Source organism: Chiroxiphia lanceolata, chromosome 10 (assembly GCF_009829145.1).
Source record: "Chiroxiphia lanceolata isolate bChiLan1 chromosome 10, bChiLan1.pri, whole genome shotgun sequence".
NCBI lineage: Eukaryota > Metazoa > Chordata > Aves > Passeriformes > Pipridae > Chiroxiphia > Chiroxiphia lanceolata.
This window is the reverse complement of record NC_045646.1, coordinates 10,328,803-10,343,472: the sequence shown is the minus strand read 5'-3', so window position 1 is coordinate 10,343,472 and position 14,670 is coordinate 10,328,803. Positions and strand designations below refer to the sequence as shown.

Genomic DNA, 14,670 nt, shown 5'->3' with positions numbered 1-14,670 from the left:
CCAACTCCAGCCCCACTAACTGCCTTAGACCCTGACTTAGCTGCAGCCCAGACACCCACATCCCCAGCACCAAATCCATGAACAGAAGCATCCTGCAATCCTGCTGCTCCAAGCCTGCCCCATCAGTGCCTCCCACCCCAGTTCAGCAGAGGACAGGGCTGCTGCAGGATCAGTGATGCTCAGAACCTTCAGAGGTTTTATTGAACAAACAAGATTTGACAATGATTTATTTTTTGTAAGAAAGGAAGATGCTTACTTACACACAAAAAATTATTTTTCTCCCAGCATTTCTGATCATGGGGTTGCATTTTGCCCTCACACACCCAGCAGACGTGTCAAGCTGATTCTGGCTTGATCTGGAGAACTGGTCCCTTTTCCTGAGCACAGGGTCCAGGGACCACTCAGTGAGGGATGGCTGGGGGACAGAAGTGGGGGACAAGACAGGACTGGCTCATGGGACCAGCCTGGTGCACCCTGGCACTCAGGGGATTGGCCACAGTCAACCCATGCAAGGTGTAGAAACCTTTTCCCTGGGTGCCAGGGGTCCAGGCTCACCCTGCAGCATGGGAACACAGTGGGATGGAGGAAGGACAAGGGTGGTGTGTGTGTGGTGGGGGGTACCTGCCCACCTCCCCGCCAGCAAGGAGGTGCCCACGGGCACCCACTCAGCTGCAGCTGGGAAAGGACAACTGAAACAACTGACTCCTTGGGACAAGTCTGGTTAGAAACATATAGTTCATGTAGAAATAGGGAGTTGCCAGTGCGGGCAACCACGGGCACTGGACAAGTGAGATGCCCTGCATGGTGGGCAGGGGTGATGGGTTCTAGGGGAGGACACAGGGGATGAGCAGAGCAAAGGACCCAAAGGATCAGCCGTGGCCCAGACCATGCTGTGGGTGTGCAACCCCCAGTTACTTGTTGTCTCCATCTGCAAAGAAGAAATGAGATGTGTTCAGTCACCTAATCCCACGTGGGCCTGGGGCAAACTGGTAGCCCCAGAACATTTTTTTGCGGGGGGAAATGGGCAGAGGGAAAGGAGACCCACAATCCTGCTCACCTGTTTCCTCATCCGAGTCTCTCTCTATCTCCTCCGAGGAATCTGTTCAGGGTTGCAAGAGAGCCATGCATCAGCTTACACCATAACCACATCAGCTGTGGTCCTTCTCCCCTTCCAGTGCTGTCACCCCCAGACAACGCTGGTGGTTATGTGCTGAGAGAGATGCCCCCCAAAACCCTGCACAGCTCAGGGCATGGCACAGCTGCGTGTGGGCACCCCAAAACCTTTCCCTCATCTACCCAGGGCTCTTGCTGCCTTAACCACAGGGAGGCTGGGACATTTCTGCTTCCCTCTCCAGCCCTGGGCACCAAGACAGCATCACCCCAGCACACACAGGCTGGAAACCCACCTATGCCAGGTGACTGGTATCCATCACAGCCGATCTTCGGCCGCTTCTCACTGTAGCGGGCGCAGAGGTGGGCACTGCCCGCCCGGTTGCAGCACCAGTCGTACAGCTTCAGCTCCTGGTCTGGAGGCAAAAGGGAGAGTAAGGGGCTAAAGGAGACAGGAGAGGGAGATGGGCTGGCTCCAGGGCAAGGCTTGCTTCAGCTTTTAGCTGGTCCATGCTCCCTCCAAGGGAAACAGCATGTCAGGAAACAGATTGGCATGGAGATTAAAATTGTTTACAAGCTACAACAATGCCAACCTCAGCCAGGGGATGCCAAGGCTGGCTGTGCTTACCACGGTAGGGCGACGCCTGCCTGGAGGACCTCCAGTACCTCTCCTGCCGCCCCTCAATGAGCTGGTTCTGGCTGTCGTACAGGCAGCGGACGCCGGCGCCGTGCTGGTTGGGGGACGCTGAGTGCAGCATGGAGACACGGGCAGCCCACCGGCCTGAAACGGGACTGCAGTGAGCCTCGGGCAGCTCTGCCCGGCCAGCACCTCTACCTCGGAGCAAGGAGCGGGGCCGGGGATGGCTCCTTGATATCCACATCACCCACGGTGCTATAGGGGTTTGGAGGGTCTGATGGAGATCATCCAAGTGGTCCCCAAGGGTGAGACCCCTGTGCCCAGCATCCCCATCCATGTTAGATCAGCTCTGACCAGTCTAACGTCACAGGAACAGGTCAGTTCTCATTCCTCCTTAATTTCCCTGTCTCTGCAGGGAAGGGCAGTCCCCTTCCCATTTTCCTTATGGTCACCTGCCCACCCTGCCAGGAGGGACCCCAGGTACCCCTGCAGGGAAGATAAGGAGGGACAGCTCAGGGACGAGGAGGGTGAGGAAGCAGCATGTCCACTTGCCTCCACGGCTGCTCTTGAAGCGTGGGTCCTGCTGCCCTTGCTGGAGGGAGCAGGGGCAGGTGGGCAGGCCCTGGCTCCATGCCCGTGGCTCCTGCTGCTGCCCTGTCCATGCCAGGCACTTCAGCCGATAGTTGATGCCCACGCGACTCTCCAGCTTGTAAATCCACAGCCCACGGAGGTCTGAGCAGGGAGAGAAACCATGAGCTGTCACCTCCAGCCAAGGGGACCACAGGGGCTGTTTCACCTCGAGGTGATAGCTGTGTGATGCTGATGCTGGAAGCTAAACCCACATTGACCCCCAGCCATGGGATCCCATGTTCAACAGCCACCCAACAGCAGGGAAATAGGGAGTGGTTCTTGCCAAAGAAGAAATCCTTGGGACACAGCCACTGGAACAAAAAGAGTCCATGGGCACAGCAGGCATGTTTCAGCCACAGGGCATAGCTGGTATTGGGGGAAGCATTATATGCGTTTGAGGGGAAAGCCTGGCCTTGGTGAACTCATTGAGAGCCTTGCCACAGCAGCAGGCTGGATTTCATTCCCTGGGAATATCCCCCTCCTTGTGAACCTTGTGAACCTGCCCTGGCTGTGTGGCATTACCTGTGTTGTAGCCCCTGAACTGGTCAGGGCGATATTTAACAGCTGGAGGTCTCTTACTCAGGTCATCGTTGTAGTAAAAGCCATCCCCACTGCGTACAGAGGAAAGAGGAAAAGTCAGGGCTTTTCCTGCGTGGGTTTATCCCAGTCCCATCCCCAGGCTGCCCTTCAACCATCCTGATACGGAGTAGGGAGGATCAGTAGGTAACTTCAGGGACAGAAGGGCAAAGGCACCATCTCCCCCAGCCTGCTTCCTCCTCTATGCAGGGCGCAGTTAGTTTTGGATGCTGCAAACACTCCTGCTGCATCAGAGGTTGAACCCACATACACCTGAAGACCCCCACAAGCAGCTCCCATGGTTTTCAGCATCTTGTCAGGCAAGATGGAGCAGAAACCCTCGAGCAGTCACGCACAGGCAAGCGCACACAGACACACACAGACACACAGACACACACGCCTGTGCCACCCGTGCTTCCAGTCCAGGCCACCTTTTCCTTACCCAGCTGCAACAAGCAGCTAATGAGGAAACCCTGGAGACACTGTGTACAGGGCAAGATGTAATGTGAGGATGTAATGTGAGGAGGCAGGAAGCGACTGCTCTGGCCAAGCATGGAAATCCCTTCCCTCAACTGGTGCAAAGTTCAGCAAACATCCCCTATTTCCCACTCCTTCCACCCAAACTACCAGGATGCTGGGGGCCCAGGACTCCAGAGGGATTTGTGGATCTTAAAACAAGCACAGCCCAGCAAGACCGTGCTGCAGCATTATCCAGTCACTAATGAGGCAAATTTGGTTCTGAGACACCCATATGTTAGACTATATGGGCATGCAGATCCCATTTGGGCTGTCCTCATCCTCATCCTTGTAAGGCACCTCCTGGGACACAGGGAAGGATTCAACAATCTGGAGCCATGGGTGGGATGCACCCCATTGCTCAGAACAGGCAGGGATGGGGTGCTGAGCTGCTGTACCTGGTGTAGCCGATGAGCACGTTGGTGGCAGCGAGTCTGGTGTAATCCCATTGCATCCCTCTGTCCTGGTACAGCATCAGGATGTAGGACCTGAAGCCATCGGTGGTCAGGATGGCCTGATATGTGATTGTCTGGAGACAAGTGTTGCAGACAGGTAAGAAAATGAGCAAAGATGGTGAGTTTATAGTTAGGGGTGTGGGTCAGTGCTTTCTGGGGAATGGCAGGACTGAGGCCTAGAGATGCAAGGCAAACAGCCTGTGCCAGTTCACATTTCGAATGGAAAACGTGATGGTTTTACTTTGAAGCTGTTCCATGACAAGCCTCAAATTCACACCGTGTTATGTCTCTGAAGGACAGTGTTTCTGGTGCTCAATAAACTCCCATCACATTAAAGATAAAGGTTTTACAGAGCAGGGGGAGTTCAACTAAAGATGTTCCTCAAAAATCTGAAAACCACCAAAACATGGGTACAGCCTAGTTCTTTTTGGCAAAATTCTTCAAGACTGGCCTTTGTCACAAAACTGGTTTCTTATTTTTAGGCGCAGAAAAGGTGATCACCTGTGGATCTTGGGTTTTTTTGACAACTCAACCAGCCTGTGTGATCCATCAGCCCCTTACCTTCCGGGTGTCACTCCGTGATGCATAGACAGGTGCCTTCTCCCAGGTGATTTTCAGGGTCCAGGCTGCAGAGTAGGAGGACCTCATGTACCGCCGAACCTTCGCTTCCACGTCACGGACAAACGGAGGCTTGGCCGTGTTGAGGGTGGAGAACTCCTGCAGGTTGGATATACCCACATCTTCATTAGCTCCCAGTAGGGAAAAGACTGGTCTAGACTGGGGTCATGCACAGACCCCTACAACTAAGGGTCTGGATGGAATTTGGATGGCTCAAGAGGTGACACAGGACCAATAGCTCTTAGATTTGGCCCAGAAAAGGGTCCATTAATTACACATCTCATGGGGCATCCACAGAATAGGTGATGAGTTTATAACCAAAAGGTGTTTCATGCAACCACGCACCCAGGTGGCTTCACTTACCTGGTAAAAGGTGGTGCCCACCCCTCTGGAGAAGTCGGCGTTGTCCCAAAATACAGCGATCATGGGAACCTCCTCATGGCCATTGAAGCCGCCGGGAGGAGGGTTGGGATACGTGAAGATGCCTTTGTCCGAGGCTGGGAAAACGATTTGTCCATTGTCTGTAAACTGAGCAGAGGGATCTCTCCATCAGATAAGGTCAGGACCAGTGGCACTCCCTGACACTGGGATGGCAGCCCTCCCATTTCCAAGTCCACATGGACTTTCCAAGTCCATGCCCAAGGGAAGTCACCACCTACCACTGCCAAAATGGCCACAAAGTCACATTCTGCTGGAAACAGACCCCAGCAGCATCCCAGTAGATTTGGCCCTGCTGGGATCTCATCCCAGGCACCTGGTTACTGGTCCCTCTCCCAGGTTTTTGGGCAATGGCTGCTTGCCCAGCAGATCAAGCACAGATAGACTCACGTAGAGAGAGTCACGCAGGGTTCTCCCAAATGGGAATCCAGTCTCAGGCTTGAAAAGTGGAGAATTAAAATCCACTCTCCTTTCCACATACTCCCGATCATTTTCCCTCGCTCCATATCCATAGAGGGGCACAGCTGGAACTGGAAAAGAAAACAACAAAAAAATAAGCCCCAAAATACACTTACAGTACAGCCTTTGGTCTGTGTCAAAATTTTAAAGGGTTGAAATGATTTTGCTTTCAATGGGACACAGCCTAGGCAGAAGGACGATGGAGGAACACTGCCAATACCTACCTGGAACACTGTTAATGTCACCTTCCCTTGCAGGAGCTTGCTCCCACTCCTTTCACTGTCTTACATGGACACAGCTGCCCTAGACCTGCTGTGATGGCCTTTGTGGTCACTATCCCCTCCCTTATCCAGCCCCATTGGGATACTGCTCTTAAGGACAGCTGTTAGGAAGGGAAAAACATTGTACAGGACTACATCGGGGGAAAGCAGGGAATTAAACTCCCACAGCTCTTTCTGGAGATGTTTACAGCCTCCACTTCCCTATTTATGTCTGTTAAATAAAACATTTGGAGGGGATGGGATTTCCAGTTGATGGGACCATACTGAAGGCAGGCTCAGCCTGCCAATCATGCATGCTCACGTGCAGGGGGCCCTCGTGGTGTGTGTCCTCCAGGGCCCTGGCCTCAAACAGCCCCCTTCTTTCTGGGTACTGAATGTCCCTCAGGATGGTCTGGCAGGAAACTGGATGTGCTACTCCCACCCAGGCTGCCCTGCGAGCGTCACGTACCTGCGGGGCTGGGCAGCAGGGTTGGGGCAGCTTCTGGCCTTCCTGGTGGAGCTGGAACCACGGGGGACGATGTGTGGGAGGTGACAGTGGAAGTTCCCGGCCTGGGAAGCACCTCACTGCCCCTGAGGAGGGGAGCTCGTGGGGCTGGGTCAGCGGGGGCCGGGCTGCAGGATGTGCCAGGGCATGCAGTGGCTGGGAACCCTCCTTGGGATCCCCCCTGGCCTGGGAAGGCTCTGGGGGGGCTCGACCCAGTGGTGGCAGGATCTCCACTTGCTGAGCTGGTGGCCAGCTCATTGCCCAGGATAGGATGCAGGGCAGCGGATGGTGAGCCACCAGTAGGACCTGGACCTGGGATTTTTGATCCAGTGCTACCAGCAGTGATCCCAGTGGGAGGAAGGCCAGGGAGCCCCGGGCTCCCCTGAGGTGGGGAGTGAGTGGGTGTTTCCATATCTGCCCCAGATCCAGTCACACTGGGAAGGAGCTGGGCCACGTCCCCTTGCCCTGCCATCCCTCTGGGGAGCACAGCACTTGCTTTCCCAGGTACAGGGCTGTTGGCATCCCTGGAGGGGGCTCCAGTGCTTCCTGGCTGGCAGGGAGGCAGGAGCAAGACAGGACTCCCTGGCACAGAAGCTCCCAGCTCCCCCTTTCCCCCTGCAGAGGACCCCACTATTGACTCACGTGCCGCAAGTGGAGCGGAAAGCTCAGGGCTGACAGACACCCCCTCTGCAGCATTTCCTCTCTGTGGAGCAGAAGGCAGCACAGGGGCACTGTTGGGGGATATGGGAGCATGGGGGGATGCTTCTCCCAAAGGTGCGGGCATCCCTGAGGCCAACTCATCTTCAAGAGACCAAGAAATGCCTCCAGACTCTCCTGCCAGCCCAGACGGTGCCCCTGGCACCAGGGGTCTGCTCCCACTCTGGGTGCTGGGGGCAGAGTGGGTGTCTCCATTGGGTACCAGCCCCGAGCTCAGCCCATGCTCAGGGAGAAGCAGAGAAGCAGCTGTTGAGGTGGCCGTGCTGTCAGAAACACCGCTGTTGTCTGGAGCCACTGGGACCAGACTGGCACCAGGGGAAGATCCCCCTTTCACCGAAGCTCCTCCAGGTACCTGCACCGCATTGACTTGGCTCTGTTTTCCATCAGAAAGTCCAATATTGGCACCACTTTGGATGCCAGGGACAGACACAGGGGCTTCCTGGGGGCCAGCGGCCTCCAAGCCTGTATTCAAGCCACCATCGGCTCCATCAGCTCCAGGAAGACTTGCTTTGTTAACAGCCTCATCAGTCCTCCCAGGCAATGAAGATCCCTCTGTAGATGAGGAAGAAGATACAGACTGCAACACATCTCCCATATCTTCATCAGGGATTCCTGAACCAGCTGGTCCATTTCCAGTAGGAGCCTGGGACTGCCCCATGGACTCTCCATCACCAGCCATTTCACTTGCCCCTTCTCCTGCAGCAGCAGGAATCCCAGGCTCAGCATCCAGAGAAGGCTGAAGAGCTCCAGGAGTATTGCCCTCTCCTCCAAGTGCACTCTGGCTGGCTGGATCTGAAACAGAGGATGTTGCGACCTCACCACTGGGAGGGGCAGGACCAGATGAGGAACCTGCACTAGGCAGTTGATCTTCCTGAGGGCTGAAAGCTGAAGGATTTGTCTCTATGTAGGGACTTTCTGGGTTTCCAGCCTGTGTCACATCCCCTGCACTCTTTGCCCCCTCCATCAGACGAGTTTCACTGGCCGGAGAGGCCAGGGACATGCTGTCAGGACCAGGGGCTGCACCTGAGATGGGTCCTGCTTCATCACCCCTTGAAACAGAAGCTGCTGCAACCACATCACTGGGAGAGGCAGGACCAGATGAAGAACCTTCACCGGGAAGTTGATCTATCCCAGCTGCCATCCCACTGCCTGCAGTGGAGCTCAGGGACGACTCAGAATCAATCCCACTGCCTGCTCCTTCCAGTGCCTGCTCTGCTGTGCCCTCTGCCGTGCCCACTCCAGGCCCTCCGGCTACTGGCAGCCCCAGGTTTGTGCCAAGCTGGTCCCCAAGGGCAGGTGATGGGGGTCCTACCAGTCCATGAACTGCTGAGCTGGGGGCATCTCCTGACAAAGACAAGCCAGAGTCTGGTCCTTCAGCTCCAGGGAGACCAGCTCCCTGGGGAGCACCAGTTGCTGTTCCCCATGGTTGCAACCGACCAAAGGATGGAGACCCAGGTGCTCCCTGGGCACCACTGAGGTCGGGGCTTGCTGGTGTCTCTGTCTCAGATGCAGGGCCAGGCACAGTCCCTGGGAGGGGGTAAACAGCCCCAAGACCACTGGCAGATTCACTGGGCAGGTCCGCTGGTCCTTCAGCCCCTGAGAGATCGGGCTCCATTCCAGCACTGCTGGGAGGTACAGAACCAGGTGAGGACACTTCTCCCAGTTCCGGGGCATCTCCTGCTCCTGTTCCATCCCCAAGGGCTGGTGGAGGGGACTGCTCAGTATTCACCAGAGCCCCTGTTTCTCCTGCTGACAGCTCTCTGGTGTTAGCGGGGTCCTGCTGAGGGTTGAAGGCTGAAGGATTTGTCTCCATGTAGGGACTTTCTGGGTTTCCAGTCTGTGCCACATCCCCTGCACTCTCTACCCCCTCCACCAGACCAAGCCCTGGGCCAGTTTCACTGTCCGGAGAGGCCGAGGACAGGCTGTCAGGGCCAAGGGGTGCACCTGAGATGGGTCCTGCTTCATCACCCCTTGAAACAGAAGCTGCTGCAACCACATCACTGGGAGAGGCAGGACCAGATGAAGAACCTTCACCGAGAAGTCTATCTATCCCAGCTGCCATCCCACTGCCTGCAGTGGAGCTCAGGGACGACTCAGAATCAATCCCACTGCCTGCTCCTTCCAGTGCCTGCTCTGCTGTGCCCTCTGCCGTGCCCACTCCAGGCCCTCCGGCTGCTGGCAGCCCCAGGTTTGTGCCAAGCTGGTCCCCAAGGGCAGGTGATGGGGGTCCTACCAGTCCATGAACTGCTGAGCTGGGGGCATCTCCTGACAAAGACAAGCCAGAGTCTGGTCCTTCAGCTCCAGGGAGACCAGCTCCCTGGGGAGCACCAGTTGCTGTTCCCCATGGTTGCAACCGACCAAAGGATGGAGACCCAGGTGCTCCCTGGGCACCACTGAGGTCGGGGCTTGCTGGTGTCTCTGTCTCAGATGCAGGGCCAGGCACAGTCCCTGGGAGTGGGTAAACAGCCTCAAGACCACTGGCAGATTCACTGGGCAGGTCCGCTGGTCCTTCAGCCCCTGAGAGATCGGGCTCCATTCCAGCACTGCTGGGAGGTACAGAATCAGGTGAGGACACTTCTCCCAGTGCCGGGGCATCTCCTGCTCCTGTTCCATCCCCAAGGGCTGGTGGAGGGGACTGCCCAGCACTTGCCAAATCTCCTGTTCCTTCAGCCAACAGTTCTCCATTATTAGCAGGAGAGGCTGAGGGCTGGATGTCTGAAAGGCTCGTGTCACTCTGGGTGTCTGTATAGGGACTACCATCCCCTGGACCTCCTACCTGTGCCATGTCCTCTGCCCCCTGAGCTCCCTGACTCTGGACCCCAGCAGTGGGCCATGCCAGTCCATCAGGTACAAAGAGGGCTGGGCTAGGGGCATCTGAATCTGAACTCAAGCCAGTGTCATGTCCAACAGATTCTTGGGGAGGTCCATCTGGCATTCCTCCTGGCTGTGACTCTCCAAGAGATGGAGACATGGGTGCTTCTGGGGCAGTAGTGAGGTCGGCGCTGGATAGTGTCTCTGCTGCACCATCAGCTGCAGGCAGGGTGTTGGCTTCAGCCCCTGGGGGTGGGTAAGCAGCCCCAGGAGCATTGGGGGCGTCCATCAGAGCATCAGGAAGCAGTGGTGGCTTTTCTCTGGCGGAGGTCTGCCATGGGTCAGGTTGCAGGGAAGGATTGTCCAGACCCACAGCCCCCACGTCCCCTGTGGGCAACACAGTGGCCACGGTTGGGAGATTCATATCACTCTGTGCATAAGTGGGAACCTCTGGGGCCAGCAGTGTTGTGGCAGTGTCCTCTGTTTCCTCGGGTGCCACTGGTGCCTCGCTGGCTGCAGGTGACAGGGCTGAACCAGAAGCTTCTGATGACACTCCCTGCCCATCTCCGTTCCCTGTGGATGGTGCCAGTGAAGCATCTGGGCTCAGCACTGCGTGGCCAGGGAGGAAGGAGGGCTCTCCAGGGTTTCCCACTGTTTCTAACATCACTGGGCTCTCTGGAGGTAGGTGAGATGAGCCGGCTGTGCTGAATTCACCATTCGTTGTATCTCCTGCATCTCCAGACTCTGAAGCCAAGGGACTTTCCTCAGCAGCTGGGGCCATTTCTTCTGCTGTCTCTGGGTTAGTGGCCTCAACCCTGCTCACCACTCCACCCTGCTGGGTCGTAAGCAGCTCCTCAGTGCTGGGACTGGGACTTAAGGAGTTGGCATTGGCTCCGCTTTGGACAGATGCAGACAGAGTTACGACTTCCTCGACTGTTCCCATGGCTGTGGTCAGCCCCTGGCTTGGTAACACAGTGACACTGACACCCACGGGGCTGCCAGCAGGTGGCTGTGGCACCCAGGTGTCTGCTGGTGGAGGGGTGGTAGGGTAGGACATATTTCCAGTGGTGAGGTCTATGTCTTCTTCTCCTCTGGTCACAGCTGCAGGGATGTCTTCCTTCACATCTGGGTTGATGTCTAGGGTGGGATCAGGAGTAGCGTCTATTACCTCATACTCTGCTTCTGGGGTGACAGCAGGGTGTTGTGCAGTGATAGCAGCAGCGGTTGTGGCTGTAGTGGAAGCAGCCAACCCCCCCTCAACACCCTGAGACGTGTTAAGAGGCTTGGTCACATTCATCAAGGTTGGCACTGTAGAGCCATATTCACTCGTCGCAGTCACAAAAGAGTCCAGCTCAGTCCTGGGAGGGAAGATCGAACTCAATGGGTTCCTCGTGAAGATGCTCTCATCTATCTCAGCATCAGCCGCCGTGGTGCTTGTGCCTGCAGTGCCCGTCACCAGGGCACTGGGCCCTTCATTCTCTGTTGTGATGGGAAAAGCTGTCCCCACAGTAAAGGGCCCCTCAGTAGTGACAGGGGCAGCAGCAGCCCCAAGCCCTGCAGAAAAGCACAAAGCAGAGCATTAAGCTGAGTGCCAGAGCCAGCAGCCTGCCAGGCTCAGACACACTTCTCCTCCGGCTGAGCATCACAAAGCTCCCAGCCCTTCTCAAACCCTACTGCCTCATCCCACAGCCGTACAAGGCTCTGATTTAAGAGCCAAGGAGTGCAGTCTGGGCTGCCTTAGGCATAGCACTGCACAGCACCTCTTCCATCCTCAGCATAAGCAGCTACCAGATGGGACAGGACACAACTCATCACAGGTCAGGGAGAGACACACACTGGTGCAAGCGTGGAGGCAAAGGCAGCCACTGCAACCCAGTCCAGTTATGCTGGGGATGGTACTGCCTGGCCACTGGGTAGAGCTGGGGCCCAGTAAGCTCACAGCCGAAGGGGTGTCTGTGAAGCTCTGCCACCCCAGGACAGCCCTCAGCCCTCTTTCTGTTGCTTCAGGGACAGACCTGAGTGCAGTCACTTCTGCAGGGCCTGGGGGGGTTCTGCGTTTTTTCGCCTTCCGGGTGTCTGAGATATTTAAATAACTTTACCCAAAGCCCTTTGGCAGCGAGGACAGCCAAGGCTTAGAGAAGCCTTCCCTGACTGCAGATGGATTCTGACCTGATGCTGTTAAAGGAGGTTTGTTAAACCTCTACTGAGGTGGGCATCTACCTGCTACTGCCCCCACCTCTCTTGCCTCCAGCTGGGTGAAGGCATCGGGGTTTCCTGTCCATGGAGGGAATATTCACAAGCTTCCCTGGCCAAACCCTGCTCACAGCTCACTCCTCCTGCTGCCAAAATCCTGACCCACATGCAGGAGTTTTGCTGAATGGAGGAGACACCTGCCCACATCCCAGAAATTTCTCCCAGCACCTACTGGCACCCACGGGTGATGTTTCACCCAGTATTATATTTAGGACAAGGATGCAGGCTCTGGGGAGACCAGGCTGCCTCTGCTGGCTCCAGGAGGAGCTGGGTGGATCTGCTGACGCTTGGCTTTAGGCAGCTGCAATTAGGGGAGATGAAGGGCACCCCGATGGCAAGACCTGCCAGGGCTTCACCACCACCTGACAGCCCCAGCCTGCTCCCCACCCTGGTGCTCTGGTTCATCAGGTTCCCCCTGACAGGCAGCCAGAACTCCCTGCAGCGAAGGTGCCTCCAACCTCACTGCCGGCTCAGCTCATTAGCTTACAGATAGCTTGTGCAGAGTCATTAATGAGTATTATCTCCTATGCCAGACCAGTCCTCAAGGGGTCCGTCCTCTTCCAGAGCCCCGTTCCCTTTCCTGGCAGGCTGCTTCCTCACCATCTCTCCCAGCTGAAATAAGCTCTTTGCACCAGCCCACTCAGCCAGAGGAGTTCAGCTGCTTCTGTCCCCATCTCAGGGAAAACAAAGCACATCAGTGAAGTCCCCCCAGGTTAATTTGGCACACTCTACCCCAGCAAATCCGTGTTTTATCTTAATTCTTCCGTGTGGAGCAGGAAACACCATCTACTCCACACACCCATTCATGGGAAGTCAGTGCAAGAGGGGCCCCAGCATGGAGCACCAGCATTTGCTCTTTCCTGGGACGTGGGAGGGATGGGAACATCTCCGGGTCCTGCTCTGCCGGCTGGCTTCCCTTGCTGGAGGGGTACACGGCTGCCTGCAGGCTTCCGGGCTGGGCTCTCACCTCTCCCACGGCTCCACGCCTGCAACCAGCCCCTCGGGGTGATGCCTGCCCCGTAAAACACTTTTCCAGCTCCTTGGCTGCAATCTATTGCAAGGACTTTCCAGCGCAGCCAGGAGGGAAAAGCATCTCACAGTGTACCTGCTGCACCCTAACAGAGCTCAGGTAGCACACGGGCTAGCAGAAAAATATTGGACATACCATGCAGAATCCATATGCAGCATCCCAGGAAGGTGGAGAGCGTCCATCCCCTAGTCCCCATGCCTCAGGCCCCCGCACAGGCAGAGCACTAGGAAGCTCAAAGGGAGGAGAGAGCAGCAAGCAGCAGCTCCCTCTGTCCCTCCCTGCCTGCCTCTCCTGCAGAGCTGGAGTCCCACAGGTGTTACTGCTCCTGTTCCCTCCTATTTATAGGGATGGCAGAAGGAGGCAGGTTGCCGACGTCCTCTCCCGCCCCCGGTCCCTTCCCTCCAATGTCCCTGTCACCATTCCCTTCCGGTCGAGCCCTCCCCTTCCCAAGGTCTGGATGCCCTGTTCAGCTGTGGCATGGGCTGGGGGTTACCCAAAGACCACCCTGCAGGATCCAGCTCCCTGGTCCACCAGCACCAGGAGGTGAAGCTGAGCCTAGAACAGGGTGTGGCACTGCCAACAGTGGCATGACAGTCACCCCACCTGTTCCCCATGGCAGCCACCCCATGGACCCCACAGGACCTGCTCCATTCAGGGTAGGGGGCCACAGAGTGTGTGGTGGTGACAGAGCAATGCCAGCTGGTCCTACCATGCCTGTGAGGACACCATGGGCACTCAAATCACCCGCTGAGCCATGTCTCAGCCGAGGGCAAGGCCAGACACAAGAGCCCACTTGGCTCAAAGCTTCTTTGGGAGCAGACTCAGGTTATAAAGCAGGGATGTATGGCTGGGGACAGGCTCTGGGGCATCAGCTGAGCTCCCAGTGCTCAGCTGCAACTGGAAGCACTAGAGATCCCTGTCCAGAGCCCCAGCACATCCCAGTAGGGTTTGAAACCTGCACTTCAGTATGGGCACAGCAGTGCTGGGGTGCTGAGAGGGGGCAAATTATCCAGGAAAGCTTCTCTGCAAGGTGGGACCAGTATCCCCAAAGCCAAAGCAGGAAAAGTCACAGGCCTGAACCCCCTTCCCTGCTATGGGGAATCCCTGGGTCACTTCACCTTGATCCCCTGGGTCACTTCACCCCTATATTTCTCCTTCCTCCTTCTCCTGAAGCAGCAATTCTTGCACATACCCCCCGTGAAAACTGCTGCCAGCTCCCTCGTGAACAGCATTATGCAAACTTCCACCACTACATGGTTCTGTAGTCAATTAAACACTTCTTAACCAGAAATGCCCCCAGGCAACTCCTGCAAAGTGTTATGAGGGGTGTTAGGCAGTACAGAGTGTCCCGCTGGAGCTGGCCTCCGTTGGGCAGGCAGTAGTGGCTGGGCATGTCGAGGGACACCCCCAACCCAACAACTGGGCAGAGTCAACCAGGAAATGCCAGGGGAGGCCAAGTCACGGCTGGTGAAGCACCATCCTGTAAACCCACGCACTACCCCCGGCAGTGGGAACTGGGCACAGACGGTAAATCGGGGGGAGCGCCACTCACCTGGAACAAATGTTCGCCTGCCCACCGAAAATGCCGGTGTGGGGGTAAAGCCAGGGGGGAACAGTGCACTGGGGGCCTGTGCAACCAGCACTGCAGACCACGG

General features: G+C 56.6%; 2 protein-coding genes across 4 annotated transcripts in view; both read right to left on the bottom strand.

The window, feature by feature from the left end:
• Positions 1 to 169: 169 nt before the first annotated feature.
• LOC116791922 (mucin-4-like) lies at positions 170 to 13,321 on the bottom strand. Of its 3 annotated transcripts, XM_032698394.1 has the most exons (13): positions 13,151 to 13,321; positions 8,725 to 11,286; positions 6,169 to 7,815; positions 5,371 to 5,510; positions 4,906 to 5,070; positions 4,486 to 4,641; positions 3,868 to 3,998; positions 2,900 to 2,988; positions 2,300 to 2,479; positions 1,739 to 1,891; positions 1,407 to 1,526; positions 1,058 to 1,099; positions 170 to 928 (listed from the first exon to the last, which is right to left on the bottom strand). In XM_032698394.1, the coding sequence occupies exons 1-13, from the start codon at positions 13,209 to 13,211 to the stop codon at positions 912 to 914; spliced, it is 5,463 nt and encodes a 1,820-aa protein (XP_032554285.1). In that variant the 5' UTR covers positions 13,212 to 13,321; the 3' UTR covers positions 170 to 911. The 3 variants fall into 3 exon arrangements, with proteins under 3 accessions (XP_032554285.1, XP_032554283.1, XP_032554284.1); XM_032698392.1 differs by having other exon boundaries at positions 6,169 to 11,286; XM_032698393.1 differs by having other exon boundaries at positions 6,847 to 11,286.
• The window catches only part of LOC116791926 (endochitinase A-like), a 12,428-nt gene continuing 9,250 nt past the window's right edge, over positions 11,493 to 14,670 (bottom strand). Inside the window, exon 7 of the transcript XR_004358903.1 lies at positions 11,493 to 11,502. The gene's annotated coding sequence lies outside the window, so the exon portion shown is untranslated. The remainder of the gene's footprint in view (positions 11,503 to 14,670) is intronic.